The sequence below is a fragment of the Oncorhynchus kisutch genome, linkage group LG14 (genome assembly GCF_002021735.2).
Source record: "Oncorhynchus kisutch isolate 150728-3 linkage group LG14, Okis_V2, whole genome shotgun sequence".
In the NCBI taxonomy this organism is placed as follows: domain Eukaryota; kingdom Metazoa; phylum Chordata; class Actinopteri; order Salmoniformes; family Salmonidae; genus Oncorhynchus; species Oncorhynchus kisutch.
This window is the reverse complement of record NC_034187.2, coordinates 15,943,150-15,958,322: the sequence shown is the minus strand read 5'-3', so window position 1 is coordinate 15,958,322 and position 15,173 is coordinate 15,943,150. Positions and strand designations below refer to the sequence as shown.

General features: G+C 43.6%; 1 protein-coding gene across 1 annotated transcript in view; it reads left to right on the top strand.

Moving 5' to 3' along the window:
• The window catches only part of LOC109903223 (coiled-coil domain-containing protein 85C-A-like), a 90,152-nt gene that overhangs the window by 62,731 nt on the left and 12,248 nt on the right, over nt 1-15,173 (top strand). The window contains exon 3 of the mRNA XM_031787902.1: nt 157-249. Within this exon, the coding sequence (XP_031643762.1) occupies nt 157-249 (93 nt within the window). The remainder of the gene's footprint in view (nt 1-156; nt 250-15,173) is intronic.

The following is a 15,173-nucleotide window of genomic DNA, read 5'->3' as shown; positions in this document are numbered from 1 at the left end:
TCTTGCTGCTCTCTCTCCCCCCTCTCTCTCGCTCTCTCTTCCTCTTGCTGCTCTCTCTCCCCCCTCTCTCTCTCGCTCTCTCTTCCTCTTGCTGCTCTCTCTCACCCCTCTCTCTCACTCTCTCTTCCTCTTGCTGCTCCCCCCCCTCTCTCACAGCAGTCTAAAAGTGGTGATCTGAAGAGTCTGAGGAAGGGCTTCTACCACTCTGAGTCTCAGCTCTCACAGTACCAGCAAGACCCACTGCAGAATGTACGTACAGTATGGCGCCAAACCACTCCCTCTCCCAGCCCTGACCTCTCTGTTTGGCTCTGTGGATAAATCCTAGCTACCAGAATACCGTATCTGTTTTGAGCCGATTTGCAGTATATTTTAACAATTACAGGTCACAGCGGTAACGGTCACCATAGCAGTGGTCACCAAAGCAGAGGTCTTTGTGGCAGCAGCATTGTTGTTTTATGTTCTCACTCCGGCTGATAAGGGTCAAGGTCAGGGGTCATGATCTGTCAGGAAAGATCAAAGCCAACAGGGAAAAAACACACACATGGGGGACACATTCAGAGGGAGAGAGAAAGAGAGTTCTGGAAGCTCAGACATTTGGAAAGCATTTCCTGAGTCTCAAAGACTCACACAAGGTTGAAACCAGTCCACAGATTTCTATACCTACATCGGTATTTTCTTCCTCTTATTGCGGCCTTAACTCCTTTGAAGTGCTTTAAGAGTTTCCCTCGCTGACTTCAGTATCACTTCACAGACTTGCTTTGAACTGGACTTTCAAACACTTTCAAACCTTCTCCAGCTCCTCTACATTTAAAGGTGTACGATCCCAATTTCCAATATCAAATCAAATGTTATTGGTCACATATACATGGTTAGTAGATGTTAATGCGAGATGAGTGAAATGCTTGTGCTTCTAGTTCCAACAGTGCAGTAATATCTAACAAGTAATCTAACAAATTCACAATGACTACCTTGTACACACAATGTAAGGGGATGAAATAAGAATATGTACATATAAATATATGGATGCTTGATGGCCGTGCTTATGTCTTGAGATGTTGCTTCAATATATCCACATCATTTTCCTTCCCTCATGATGCCATCTATTTTGTGAAGTGCACCAGTCCTTCCTGCAGCAAAGCACCCCCACAACATGATGCTGCCACCCCCATGCTTCATGGTTGGGATGGTGTTCTTCGGCTTGCAAGCCTCCCCCTTTTTCCTCCAAACATAACGATGGTCATTATGGCCAAACAGATCTATTTTTGTTTCATCAGACCAGAGGACATTTCTTCAAAAAGTACAATCTTTGTCCCCATGTGCAGTTGCAAACCATAGTCTGGCTTTTTTATGGTGGTTTTGGAGCAGTGGCTTCTTCCTTGCTGAGCAGTCTTTCAGGTTATGATGATATAGGACTCGTTTTACTGTGGATATAGATCGTTTTGTACCCGTTTCCTCCAGCATCTTCACAAGGTCCTTTGCTGTTGTACTGGGATTGATTTGCACCAAAGTATGTTCATCTCTAGGAGACAGAATGCGTCTCCTTTCTGAGCGGTATGACGGCTGCTTGGTCCAATGGTGTTTATAATTGCGTACTAATGTTTGTACAGCTAAACACGGTACCTTCAGGTGTTTGGAAATTGCTCCCAAGGATGAACCAGACTTTCTCAAGTTTTGGCTGATTTATTTTGAATTTCCCATGGTATCAAGCAAAGAGGCACTGAGTTTGAAGGTAGGCCTTGAAATACATCCACAGGTACACCTCCAATTGACTCAAATTATGCCAATTAGCCTATCAGAAGCTTCTAAAGCCATGACATACTTTTCTGGAATTTTCCAAGCTGTTTAAAGGCACAGTCAACTTAGTGTATGTAAACTTCTGACCCACTGGAATTGTGATACGCTGAATTCTAAGTGAAATAATCTGTTTGTAAACAATTGTTGGAAAAATGACTTGTGTCATGCCAAAGTCCTAACCAACTTGCCAAATCTATAGTTTGTTAAAACCTCTTGAAGCTAGGGGGAATGTTCCCAAAGTAAACGGTCTATTTCTCAGGTCCAGATGCTAGAATATGCATATAATTGACAGATTAGGATAGAAAACACTCAAAAGTTTCCAAAACTGTCAAAATATACAGAATTGAAATTGCAGGCGAAACCCTGTGGAAAATCCAACCAGGAAGTGCCTCTTATTTTGAAACCCTTCTGTTCCTACGCATGTCTAGCTTCCATTTAAAGGGATATCAACCAGATTCCTTTTTTTGTGGCTTCCCTAAGGTGTCAACAGTCTTTAGACATAGTTTCAGGCTTTTATTTTGAAAAATTAGTGTGAAGGATCACAATGCGTAAGTGGAGAGGTGGAGGCTCTCAGAGTGAGTTTGTGCGTAATTGCGTAAATTGTTCCTCCCGCTGTTATGGAAAAAGCTACACACTCGGTTGATATATTATCGAATATATATTTTAAAAACCACCTGAAGATTGATTATAAAAAACGTTTGACATGTTAATGTGGACATTATAGATATTATTTGGAATATATGTCTGCGTTGTGGAGTCCGCTTTTTCCTGTGGATTTCTGAACATAACGCGACAAACAAACGCCGGTATTTTTTCAACACCCATCCGTAGCACGCGCTCCAGCAGGTGTATCTCACTGATCATCCCTAAAGCCAACAACTCATTTGGCCGCCTTTCGTTCCAGTTCTCTGCTACCTGTGACTGGAACGAATTGCAAAAATCGCTGAAGTTGGAGACTTTTATCTACCTCACCAACTTCAAACATCTGCTAACTGAGCAGTTAACCGATCTCTGCAGCTGTACATAGTCTATCGGTAAATAGCCCACCCATTTTTACCTACCTCATCCCCATACTGTTTTTATTTATTTACTTTTCTGCTCTTTTGCACACCAATATCTCTACCTGTACATGACCATCTGATCATTTATGTGTTATTAATCTGCAAAATTGTAATTATTCGCCTACCTCCTCATGCCTTTTGCACACAATGTATATAGACCCCCCTTTTTTTCTACTGTGTTATTCACTTGTTAATTGTTTACTCCATGTGTAACTCTGTGTTGTCTGTTCACACTGCTATGCTTTATCTTGGCCAGGTCGCAGTTGCAAATGAGAACTTGTTCTCAACTAGCCTACCTGGTTAAATAAAGGTGAAATAATTTTTTTTTTTTTTTTAAAGAATTTGGGGTATAAAAATAATCTTTATGGAACAAAAATAACATTTGCTGTGTAACTGGGAGTCTCGTGAGTGAAAACATCCGAAGATCATCAAAGGTAAATTTGATTGCTTCTCTGATTTTCGTGACCAAGCTTCCTGATGCTAAGTGTACATAATGCTATGCTAGGCTATCGATACATTTACACAAAAGCTTCGATTGCTTTCGCTGTAAAGCATAATTTCAAAATCTGAGACAACAGGGTGATTAACAAAAGGCTAAGCTGTGTTTCGCAATATTGCACTTGTGATTTCATGAATATGAATATTTGTTAGTAATATTATTTGACTGTTGCGCTATGCTATTCAGCGGTTGCTGACGAAAATGATCCCACTACAGGGATGGGTAGCGTCAAGAAGTTTTAACAAGAAATTTGTGGAGTGGATGAAAAATGAGTTTTAATGACTCCAACCTAAGTGTATGTAAACTTCTGACTTCAACTGTATAAGATGAGTAATGTAGGATATGTAAACATTATATAAAGTGACATTGTTTAAAGTGACTAGTGATACATTTATTACATCCAATGTTTTATTATTAAAGTGGCTAGAGATTTGAGTCAGTATGTTGGTAGCAGCCACTCAATGTTAGTGGTGGCTGTTTAACAGTCTGATGGCCTTGAGATAGAGCTGTTTTTCAGTCTCTCGGTCCCAGCTTTAATGCACTTGTACTGACCTCGCCTTCTGGATGATAGCAGGGTGAACAGGCATTGGCTTGGGTGGTTGTTGTCCTTGATGATTTTTTTGGCCTTCCTGTGACATCGGGTGCTGTAGATGTCCTGGAGGGCAGGTAGTTTGCCCCTGGTGATGCGTTGTGCAGACAGCACTATCCTCTGGGGAGCCTTGCGGTTGAGGACAGTGCAGTTGCCTTACCAGGCAGTGATACAGCCCGACAGGATGCTCTCAATTGTGCATCTGTAAATGTTTGTGAGGGTTTTTGGTGACAAGCCAAATTTCTTCAGCCCCATGAGGTTGAAGAGGCACTATGTTCAGCTAGGGATGCTGAACATAGTGCCTCTAAAATATTTTACTCACGTCGGCCATGGAGAAGGAGAATACACAGTCTTTGGTAGTGTGCCGTGTCGGTGGCACTGTATTGTCCTCAAAGCGAGCAAAGAAGTTGTTTCATTTGTCTGGGAGCAAGACATTGATGTCCGCGACAGGGCTGGTTTTCTTTTTGTAATCCGTGATTTTCTGTAGACCCTGCCACATATGTCTCGTGTTTGTGCCGTTGAATTACGACTCAACTTTGTCTCTGTACTGACACGTTGCTCATTTCATTGTCTTGCAGAGGGAATACTACACTGTTTTTATTCGGTCATGTTTCCAGTCACCTTGCTATGATTAAATGCGGTGGTTCACACTTTCAGTTTTGTGCGAATGCTGCCGTCAATCCACTGTTTCTGGTTATGGAAGGTTTTAATAGTCACAGTGGGTACAACATCTCCAATGCACTCCAATGCATCTCCAATGCACTCACAGAGTCAGGCTATACGTCGATGTAATTGTCTGAGGCTACCTGGAACATATCCCAATCCACGTGATTGAAGCAATCTTGAAGTGTGGAATCCGATTGGTCAGACCTGCGTCGGATATACCTAAACACGGTCTCTTCCTGTTTTAGTTTCTGCCTATATGAGGGGAGCAACAAGATGGAGTCATGGTCAGATTTGCCGAAGGGAGGGTGGGGGAGGGCCTTGTATTCATCATGGAAGTTAGAGTAGCAGTGGTCCAGCACAATCAATGTGCTGGTAGAATTTAGGTAGCCTTGTTCGCAAATGAGATTTGTTAAAATCCCCAGCTACAATAAATGCAGCCTCAGGATATATGGTTTCCAGTTTACATAGAGTCCAGTGAAGTTCTTTCAGGGCCGTCGAGGTATCTGCTTGGGGGGTATACTATAATCTAAAATAATTATTTTGCTATATCATGCGGTCGGCATTTGATTGTAAGGAATTCTAGGTCAGGTGAACAAAAGGACTTGAGTTCCTGTATGTTGTTATGATTACACCATGAGTCGTTAATCATGAGGCATACACCCCCGCCATTCTTCTTACCAGAGAGATGTTTGTTTCTGTTGGCGCGACACATGAAGAAACCCAGTGGCTGTACCAACTCTGACAACATATCTTGAGTGAGCCATGTTTCCATGAAACAGAGAATGTTACAATCTCTGATGTCTCTCTGGAAGGCAACTTGTGCCCTAATTTCGTCCACCTTGTTGTCTAGAGACTGGACATTGACGAGTAATATGCTCAGAAGCGGTGGATGGTGTGCTCACCTTCTAAGTCTGACCAGGAGGCCCCTCCTCCTTCCTCTCCTGCGGCAACAACGTTGTTTTGGGTCGTTCTCTGGGATTAGATCCAATGTCCAGCATGGAGGTCCGAACAAAGGATTCACTTCGGGAAAGTTGTATTCCTGGTCGTGATGTTGGTAAGTTGACGTCGCTCTTATATCCAATAGTTCTTCCCGGCTGTTTGTAATACACTTAAGATTTTCTGGGCTAACAATGTAACAACAAAAAAATGACAAATTACTGCATTGTTTCCTAAGGACTTGAAGTGAGGCGATCATCTCTGTTGGCGCCATCTTGCAATATTGAATGTCAGTCTCCAGTATATGCACTTTTACTCCAGCCCTGCCTCTGCTCTGCCTCTTCCACATTCCACCCTGAGTGTTAAGAGACAATAACCTCATGTCTTTAATGTAAACACAGCTCAGACTTTACCCAATAACCCAGAGTAATAAAGTAGACCTTACAACAGCAATACATCATGTTAACCCTAACTTCCACCCCTCATTCTGTTTATCTAGCTTTGATTCTATCATGAATCAAAGTAAGACCCAAGTGCAGACTGTGTGAAGTAACAATGATTATTGTAACCACAGGGCCATGCAAACGACAGGTCAAGGCAGGCAGGGGTCGATAATCCAGAGTAAGAGCAAAGGTACAGGACGGCAGGCAGGCTCAGGGTCAAGGACAGGCAGACTTCAGTAATCCAGAGGTGGAGCAAAGGTACAGGACGGCAGGCAGGTTGAGAGATGGGCAGAGTAGTCAGGCGGACGGGTACAGGGTCAGGACAGGCAAGGGTCAAAAACCAGGAGGATGAGAAAAAAAGAGGCTGGGAAAAGACTGGAGCTGACAGGACGAATGCTGGTAAGCTTGACAAACAAGGTGAAGTGGCACAGACAGACAGAAAACACAGGCATTTGGTATTTTATTAGGATCCCTATTAGCTGTTGCAAAAGCAGCAGCTACTCTTCCTGGGGTCCACACAAAATCTGAAACATAATACAGAATGACATAATAAAGAACATCAATAAACAAGAACAGCTCACGGACAGAACAACATACATTTAAAAAAGGCACACGTAGCCTACATAACAATGCCTATACACAAACTATCTAGGCCAAATAGGGGAGAGGCGTTGTGCTGCAAGATGTTGTTTTATCTGTTTTTTGAAACCAGGTTTGCTGTTTATTTGAGCAATATGAGATGGAAGGAAGTTCCATGCAATAATGGCTCTATATAATAATGTACGTTTTCTTGAATTTGTTCTGGATTTGGGGACTGTGAAAAGACTCCTGGTGGCATGTCTGGTGGGATAAGTGTGTGTGTCAGAGCTGTATGTAAGTTGACTATGCAAACATTTGGGGATTTTCAACACAATGTTTCTTATAAAAAGAAGAAGTGATGCAATCAGTCTCTCCTCAACACTTAGCCAATAGAGACTGGCACGCATAGTATTAATATTAGCCCTCTGATTACAATTAAGAGCAAAACGTGCCGCTCTGTTCTGGGCCAGCTGCAGCTTAACTAGGTCTTTCCTTACAGCACTGGGCCACATGACTGGACAATAATCAAAATTAGACAAAACTAGAGCCTACAGAACTTGCTTTTTGGAGCGTGGTGTAAAAAAATCAGAGCATCTCTTTATTACGGCTAGACCTCTCCCCATCTTTGCAACCATTGAATCTATATGTTTTGACCATGCCAGTTTACAATCCAAGGTAACGCCAAGTAATTTAGTTTCCTCAACTTGTTCAACAGCCACAACATTCATTACCAGATTCAGCTGAGGTCTAGCACTTAAGGAATGATTTGTACCAAATATAATGCTCTTAGTTTTAGAGATGTTTAGGACCAGTTTATTACTGGCCACCCATTCCAATACAGACTGCAACTCTTTGTTAAGGGTTTCAGTGACTTCATTAGCTGTGGTTGCTGATGCGTATATGGTTGAATCATCAGCATACATGCTTTGTTTAATGCCAGTGGTAGGTCATTGGTAAAAATAGAAAAGAGTATAGTGCCTAGAGAGCTGCCCTGCGGTACACCCCACTTTACATTTTTGACATTAGAGACGCTTCTATTAAAGAAAACCCTTTGAGTTCTATTAGATAGATAGCTCCGAATCCACGATATGGCAGAGGTTGAAAAGCCATAGCGCTTACGTTTTTTCAATACCCAGAGGATAAGTGGAGAATATGGGCAACACCTGGAAGGGGTGGAGACAAGCACAAATACAGGTGAAACAGATCAGGGCGTGACAAATTCTCTAGCCCAGCTGGAGACTGAAGCTGAAGACTCTTTCTCTCTCAATTCAATTCAATTCAATTCAATGGGCTTTACTTTCTCTCTCAAGTCAATTAAATGGTCTTTCTCTCTCTCTCTCAAAGTGAAATAAACAATAAAACATGACCAGTAAGTAAACATTACGTTCACAAAAGTTCCAAACAAATTAAGACATTTCAAATGTCATATTATGTCTATATAGGGTGTTGAAACAATGTGCACATAGTTAAAGTACAAAAGAGAAAATAAATTAACTCTGTCTTCCCCCTCTCTCTTTCTATCTCTCTCTCTTTATTTCACTCTCTATATGCCTGTCTCTCTGTCTCTCTCCTTTATAGCCCAGAGATTTCACCTGTCTCTCTGTTGCTTCCATGTTTAACCAGAGGTCGTCCCTTAAAGACCACTAATTAAATTAGCGTCCCTCCTTACAGAAGGGCAAAGACACCCTCTGCTCTCTCATTCTCTTTCATCCCCCTCTCCAGCTCTCACCTTGGGGGCATCATTGTCCTCATTCTTAATCCCTCTTCTTCCTTCTTATCCTCTTCCTCCATCATCCTTTCCTCTCTACCCCCCCCCCCCCCCTCCCCACACACACACTCCTCCTCTTCCTCCAGCAGTAATGCAGAGAGGGGAGAGAGAGGACAAGAGGGAGAGGAGAAGAGGGGGAAGGAAGAGAAGGGAGAGAACATAGGAGGCTGTGAAAGGAGAGGAGAGAAGTGAGGATGTAAGGAAGAGAGACTGAAGGAGAGGAGAGGGAGCATAGACAGAGGACAGGTGAGGAAAGAGGCGAGGAGAGGTGAGGAGAGGAGAGGAGAGGGAGCAGAGACAGAGGAGAGGCGAGGAAAGAGGCGAGGAGAGAGCAGAGAGAGAGAGGAGAAGAAACAGAGACAGAGGGAGGAGAGGAGAGGAAACAGAGACAGAGGGAGGAGAGGAGAGGAAACAGAGACAGAGGGAGGAGAGGAGAGGAAACAGAGACAGAGGGAGGAGAGGAGAGGAAACAGAGACAGAGGGAGGAGAGGAGAGGAAACAGAGACAGAGGGAGGAGAGGAGAGGAGAGGAGAGGAGAGGAGAGGAGAGGAGAGGAGAGGAGAGGAGAGGAGAGGAGAGGAGAGGAGAGGAGAGGAGAGGAGAGGAGAGGAGAGGAGAGGAGAGGAGAGGAGAGGAGAGGAGAGGAGAGGAGAGGAGAGGAGAGGAGAGGAAACAGAGACAGAGGGAGGAGAGGAGAGGAGAGGAAACAGAGACAGAGGGAGGAGAGGAAACAGAGACAGAGGGGGGAGAGGAGAGGAAACAGAGACAGAGGGAGGAGAGGAGAGGAAACAGAGACAGAGGGAGGAGAGGAGAGGAAACAGAGACAGAGGGAGGAGAGGAGAGAAGAGAAGAGAAGAGAAGAGGAGAGGAGAGGAGAGGAGAGGAGAGGAGAGGAGAGGAGAGGAGAGGAGAGGAGAGGAGAGGAGAGGAGAGGAGAGGAGAGGAGAGGAAACAGAGACAGAGGGAGGAGAGGAGAGGAGAGGAAACAGAGACAGAGGGAGGAGAGGAGAGGAAACAGAGACAGAGGGAGGAGAGGAAACAGAGACAGAGGGAGGAGAGGAGAGGAGAGGAAACAGAGACAGAGGGAGGAGAGGAGAGGAGAGGAGAGGAGAGGAGAGGAGAGGAGAGGAGAGGAGAGGAGAGGAGAGGAGAGGAGAGGAGAGGAGAGGAGAGGAGAGGAGAGGAGAGGAAACAGAGACAGAGGGAGGAGAGGAGAGGAGAGGAGAGGAGAGGAGAGGAGAGGAGAGGAGAGGAGAGGAGAGGAGAGGAGAGGAGAGGAGAGGAGAGGAGAGGAGAGGAGAGGAGAGGAGAGGAGAGGAGGAGAGGAGAGGAGAGGAGAGGAGACAGAGACAGAGACAGAGACAGAGGGAGGAGAGGAAACAGAGACAGAGGGAGGAGAGGAGAGGAGAGGAGAGGAGAGGAGAGGAGAGGAGAGGAGAGGAGAGGAGAGGAGAGGAGAGGAGAGGAGAGGAGAGGAGAGGAGAGGAGAGGAGAGGAGAGGAAACAGAGACAGAGGGAGGAGAGGAAACAGAGACAGAGGGAGGAGAGGAGAGGAGAGGAAACAGAGACAGAGGGAGGAGAGGAGAGGAGAGGAGAGGAGAGGAAACAGAGACAGAGGGAGGAGAGGAGAGGAGAGGAGAGGAGGGGAGAGGAGAGGAGAGGAGAGGAGAGGAGAGGAGAGGAGAGGAGAGGAGAGGAGAGGAGAGGAGAGGAGAGGAGAGGAGAGGAGAGGAGAGGAGAGGAGAGGAGAGGAGAGGAAACAGAGACAGAGGGAGGAGAGAGAGCAGAGACAGAGGAGAGGAGAGGAGAGGAGAGGAGAGGAGAGGAGAGGAGAGGAGAGGAGAGGAGAGGAGAGGAGAGGAGAGGAGAGGAGAGGAGAGGAGAGGAAACAGAGACAGAGGGAGGAGAGAGAGCAGAGACAGAGGAGAGGAGAGGAGAGGAGAGGAGAGGAGAGGAGAGGAGAGGAGAGGAGAGGAGAGGAGAGGAGAGGAGAGGAGAGGAGAGGAGAGGAGAGGAGAGGAGAGGAGAGGAGAGGAGAGGAGAGGAGAGGAGAGGAGAGAGAGCAGAAAGAGTAGAGAGAGCAGAGCTAGGAGAGAAGAGAGAGGAGAGTACTCTTCTTTAGCTAATCAGAACTCTGATTGGTCCTGATAAAAAAAAAACTTTGGAGTCATCATGGTAACCACTCAGGTAAAAAAGAACAAGAGTGTGGCGTGTGCAAAAAGTGTGTGTGTGTCTGTTTTGGAATGAAATGAAATACAGACCAACTTTAGACTCCTGTCCTGATTAGCATGGCTTTGAACTTCAACTTCAAACACAGAAGGTGACGCTTTGAATAATGCATCATATCTCTCTCTCTCTCAATTCAATTTCAATTTAAGGGGGTTTATTGGCATGGGAAACATGTTTAAATTGCCAAATCAAGTAAAATAGATAATAAACCAAAGTGAAATAAACAATAAAAAATGAACAGTAAACATTACACTCCAAAAGAATAAAGACATTTCAAATGCCATATTATGTCTACATACAATGTTGTAATGATGTGAAAATAGTTAAAGTACAAAAGGGAAAAATAAATCTGAGTGAAATATGTGTCTCTAATATGGTCATACATTTGGCATGAGGTTAGTAAGTACAGCTCAGTTTCCACCTCATTTTGTGGGCATTGTGAACATAGCCTGTCTTCTCTTGCGAGCCAGATCTACATACGGCGGTCTTTCTCAATAGCAAGGCTATGCTCACTGAGTCTGTACATAGTCAAAGTGTTCCTTAAGTTTGGATCAGTCACAGTGGTCAGGTATTCTGCAACTGTGTACTTTCTGTTCAGAGCCAAAGAGCATTCTAGTTTGCTCAGTTTTTTTGTTAATTCTTTCTAATGTGTCAAGTAATTATCTTTTTATTTTCTTATGATTTGTTTGGATCTAATTCTATTGCTGTCCTTGGGCTCTGTGGGGTCTATTTGTGTTTGTGAACAGAGTCCCAGGACAAGCTTGCTTAGGGGACTCTTCTCCAGGTTCATCTTTCTGTAGGGGATGGCTTTGTTATGGAAGGTTTGGGAATCGCTTCCTTTTAGGTGGTTGTAGAATTTAACGGCTCTTTTCTGGATTTTGATAATTAGCGGGTGTCTGCCTAATTCTGCTCTGCATGCAGAGGATTGTTTTTGCCGAATTCTGCATGCAGTCTCCATTTGGTGTTTGTCCCATTTTGTGAATTCTTGGTTCAGACCTCACAACCATATAGGCAATGGGTTCTATAACAGATTCATATATATTTTTTTCAGATCCTAATTGGCAGTGTCAAATTGTATTTTCCTTTTGATGGCATAGAAGGCCCTTCTTTACTTGTCTCAGATCGTTCACAGCTTTGTGGAAGTTACCTGTGGCACTGATGTATAGTTTTTTTGTGTGCTCTAGGGCAACTGTGTCTAGATGGAATTTGTATTTGTGGTCCTGGCAACTGGACCTTTTTTGGAACACCATTATTTTTGTTTGACTGAGATTTACTGTCAGGGCCCAGGTCTGATAGAATCTGTGCAGAAGATCTAGGTGCTGCTGTAGGCCCTCCTTGGTTGGGGACAAAAGCGCCAGATCATCAGCAAACAGTAGACATTTGACTTCAGATTCTAGTAGGGTGAGGCCGGGTGCTGCAGACTGTTCTGGTGCCCTCGCCAATTCGTTGATATATATGTTGAAAAGGGTGGGGCTTAGGCTGTGTCACCCCACGGCCCTGTGGATAGAAAAGTGTGTGTTTTCAGCCAATTTTATCCACACACTTGTTGTTGGTGTACATGGATTTTATAATGTTGAATTTTTTCCCCCCAACATTAGTTTCAATCAATTTGTATAGCAGACAATCATGCCAAATTGAGTCAAAATATTTGGTTAAATCAACAATAATTAGAAGACATTGCCTTTGTTTTGGTTTGTTTGTTTGTCAATAAGGTTGTGCAAGGTGAATATGTGGTCTGACAGGCGGTAATTTGGTAAAAAGCCAATTTGACATATGCTGAGTGCATTGTTTTCACTGAGGAAATGTACGAGTCTGCTGTTAATGACAATGCAGAAGATTTTCCCAATGTTGCTGTTGACGCATATCACCCGGGAGTTATTGGGGTCAAATTTGTCTCCACTTTTGAAGATTAGGGTGATCAGTCCTTGGTTACAAATATTGGGGAAGATGCCAGAGCTAAGGATGATGTTAAATAGTTTTAGTATAGCCAATTGGAATTTGTTGTCTGTATATTTTATCATTTCATTGAGGATACCATCAACACCACAGGCCTTTTTGGGTTGGAGGGTTTTTATTTTGTCCTGTAGTTCATTCAAGGTAATTGGAGAATCCAGTGAGTTCTGGTAGTCTTTAAAAGTTGATTCTAAGATTTGTATTTGATCACATATATGTTTTTGCCAATGGTTCTTTGTTAGGGCCAAAAAGATTGGATACGTGCTTTACCCATACATCTCCATTTTGGATAGATAATTGTTTTTGTTGTTGTTTGTTTAGTGTTTTCCAATTTTCCCAGAAGTGGTTAGAGTCTATGGATTCTTCAATTACATTGAGCTGATTTCTGATGTGCTGTTCCTTCTTTTTCTGTAGTGTATTTCTGTATTGTTTTATTGATTCACCATAGTGAAGGGTCTCTATGTCTGTATTGTTTTAGTGATTCACCATAGTGAAGGCGTAGACTCAGGTTTTCAGGGTCTCTATGTTTTTGGTTGGACAGGTTTTTCAATTTCTTTCTTAGGTTTTTACATTCTTCATCAAATCATTTGTCATTGTTGTCCATTTTCTTTGGTTTTCTGTTTTACATTTTTAGATTAGATAGGGAAGCTGAGAGGTTAAATATATTGTTAACATTTTCTACTGGCAAATTTACACCTTCACTATTACAGTGGAATGTTTTGTCCAGGAAGTTGTCATAAAGGGATTGAATTTGTTGTTGCCTTTTTTTTCATAATATTACTCAGTTCCTTTGGCTTTGATGCCTCATGATTGAGAATTGCTCTGTTCAGATAGACTGTGATTTGGCAGTGATCTGATAGGGGTGTTAATGGGCAGGACGTGAACACTCTGAAAGACTCTGGGATGAGGTCAGTGATAAAGTAGTCTACAGTACTACTGCCACGAGATGAGCTACACAGTGGGGAGAACAAGTATTTGATACACTGCCAATTTGGCAGGTTTTCCTACTCTTATGTAGAGGTCTGTAATTTTCATAGGTACACTTCAACTGTGAGAGACGGAATCTAAAACAAAATTCCAGAAAATCACATTGTATGCTTTTTAAGTAATTAATTAGCATTTTATTGCATGACATAAGGATTTATTTTTTGTTGTTGTTTTTTTGTTGTTGAATTTGACCCCTTTTTCTCCCTAATTTCGTGGTATCCAATTGTTTTAGTAGCTACTATCCGCCATCCAACCCGGAAGCCAGCCGCACCAATGAGTCGGAGGAAACACCATGCACCTGGCAACCTTGGTTAGCACGCACTGCGCCCGGCCCGCCACAGGAGTCGCTGGTGCACGATTTTATTTATTTCACCTTTATTTAACCAGGTAGGCAAGTTGAGAACAAGTTCTCATTTACAATTGCGACCTGGCCAAGATAAAGCAAAGCAGTTCGACAGATACAACGACACAGAGTTACACATGGAGTAAAACAAACATACAGTCAATAATACAGTATAAACAAGTCTATATACAATGTGAGCAAATGAGGTGAGAAGGGAGGTAAAGGCAAAAAAGGCCATGGTGGCAAAGTAAATACAATATAGCAAGTAAAACACTGGAATGGTAGTTTTGCAATGGAAGAATGTGCAAAGTAGAAATAAAAATAATGGGGTGCAAAGGAGCAAAATAAATAAATTAATTAAATACAGTTGGGAAAGAGGTAGTTGTTTGGGCTAAATTATAGCTGGGCTATGTACAGGTGCAGTAATCTGTGAGCTGCTCTGACAGTTGGTGCTTAAAGCTAGTGAGGGAGAGAAGCGTTTCCAGTTTCAGAGATTTTTGTAGTTCGTTCCAGTCATTGGCAGCAGAGAACTGGAAGGAGAGGCGGCCAAAGAAAGAATTGGTTTTGGGGGTGACTAGAGAGATATACCTGCTGGAGCGTGTGCTACAGGTGGGAGATGCTATGGTGACCAGCGAGCTGAGATAAGGGGGGACTTTACCTAGCAGGGTCTTGTAGATGACATGGAGCCAGTGGGTTTGGCGACGAGTATGAAGCGAGGGCCAGCCAACGAGAGCGTACAGGTCGCAATGGTGGGTAGTATATGGGGCTTTGGTGACAAAACGGATTGCACTGTGATAGACTGCATCCAATTTGTTGAGTAGGGTATTGGAGGCTATTTTGTAAATGACATCGCCAAAGTCGAGGATTGGTAGGATGGTCAGTTTTACAAGGGTATGTTTGGCAGCATGAGTGAAGGATGCTTTGTTGCGAAATAGGAAGCCAATTCTAGATTTAACTTTGGATTGGAGATGAGACAAGGATTTCCCTACCGGCCAAACCCTCCCTAACCCGGATGACGCTAGGCCAATTGTGCGTCGCCCCACGGACCCCCCGGTCGCGGCCGGTTACGACAGAGCCTGGTATTTGATCACCTACCAACCAGTAAGAATTACGCCTCTCACAGACCTGTTAGCTTTTCTTTAAGAAGCCCTCCTGTTCTCCACTCATTACGTGTATTAACTGCACCTGTTTGAACTCGTTACCTGTATAAAAGACACCTGTCTACACACTCAATCAAACAGACTCCAAACTCTCCACAATGGCCAAGACCAGAGAGCTGTGTAAGGACATCAGGGATAAAATTGTAGACCTGCACAAGGCTGGGAT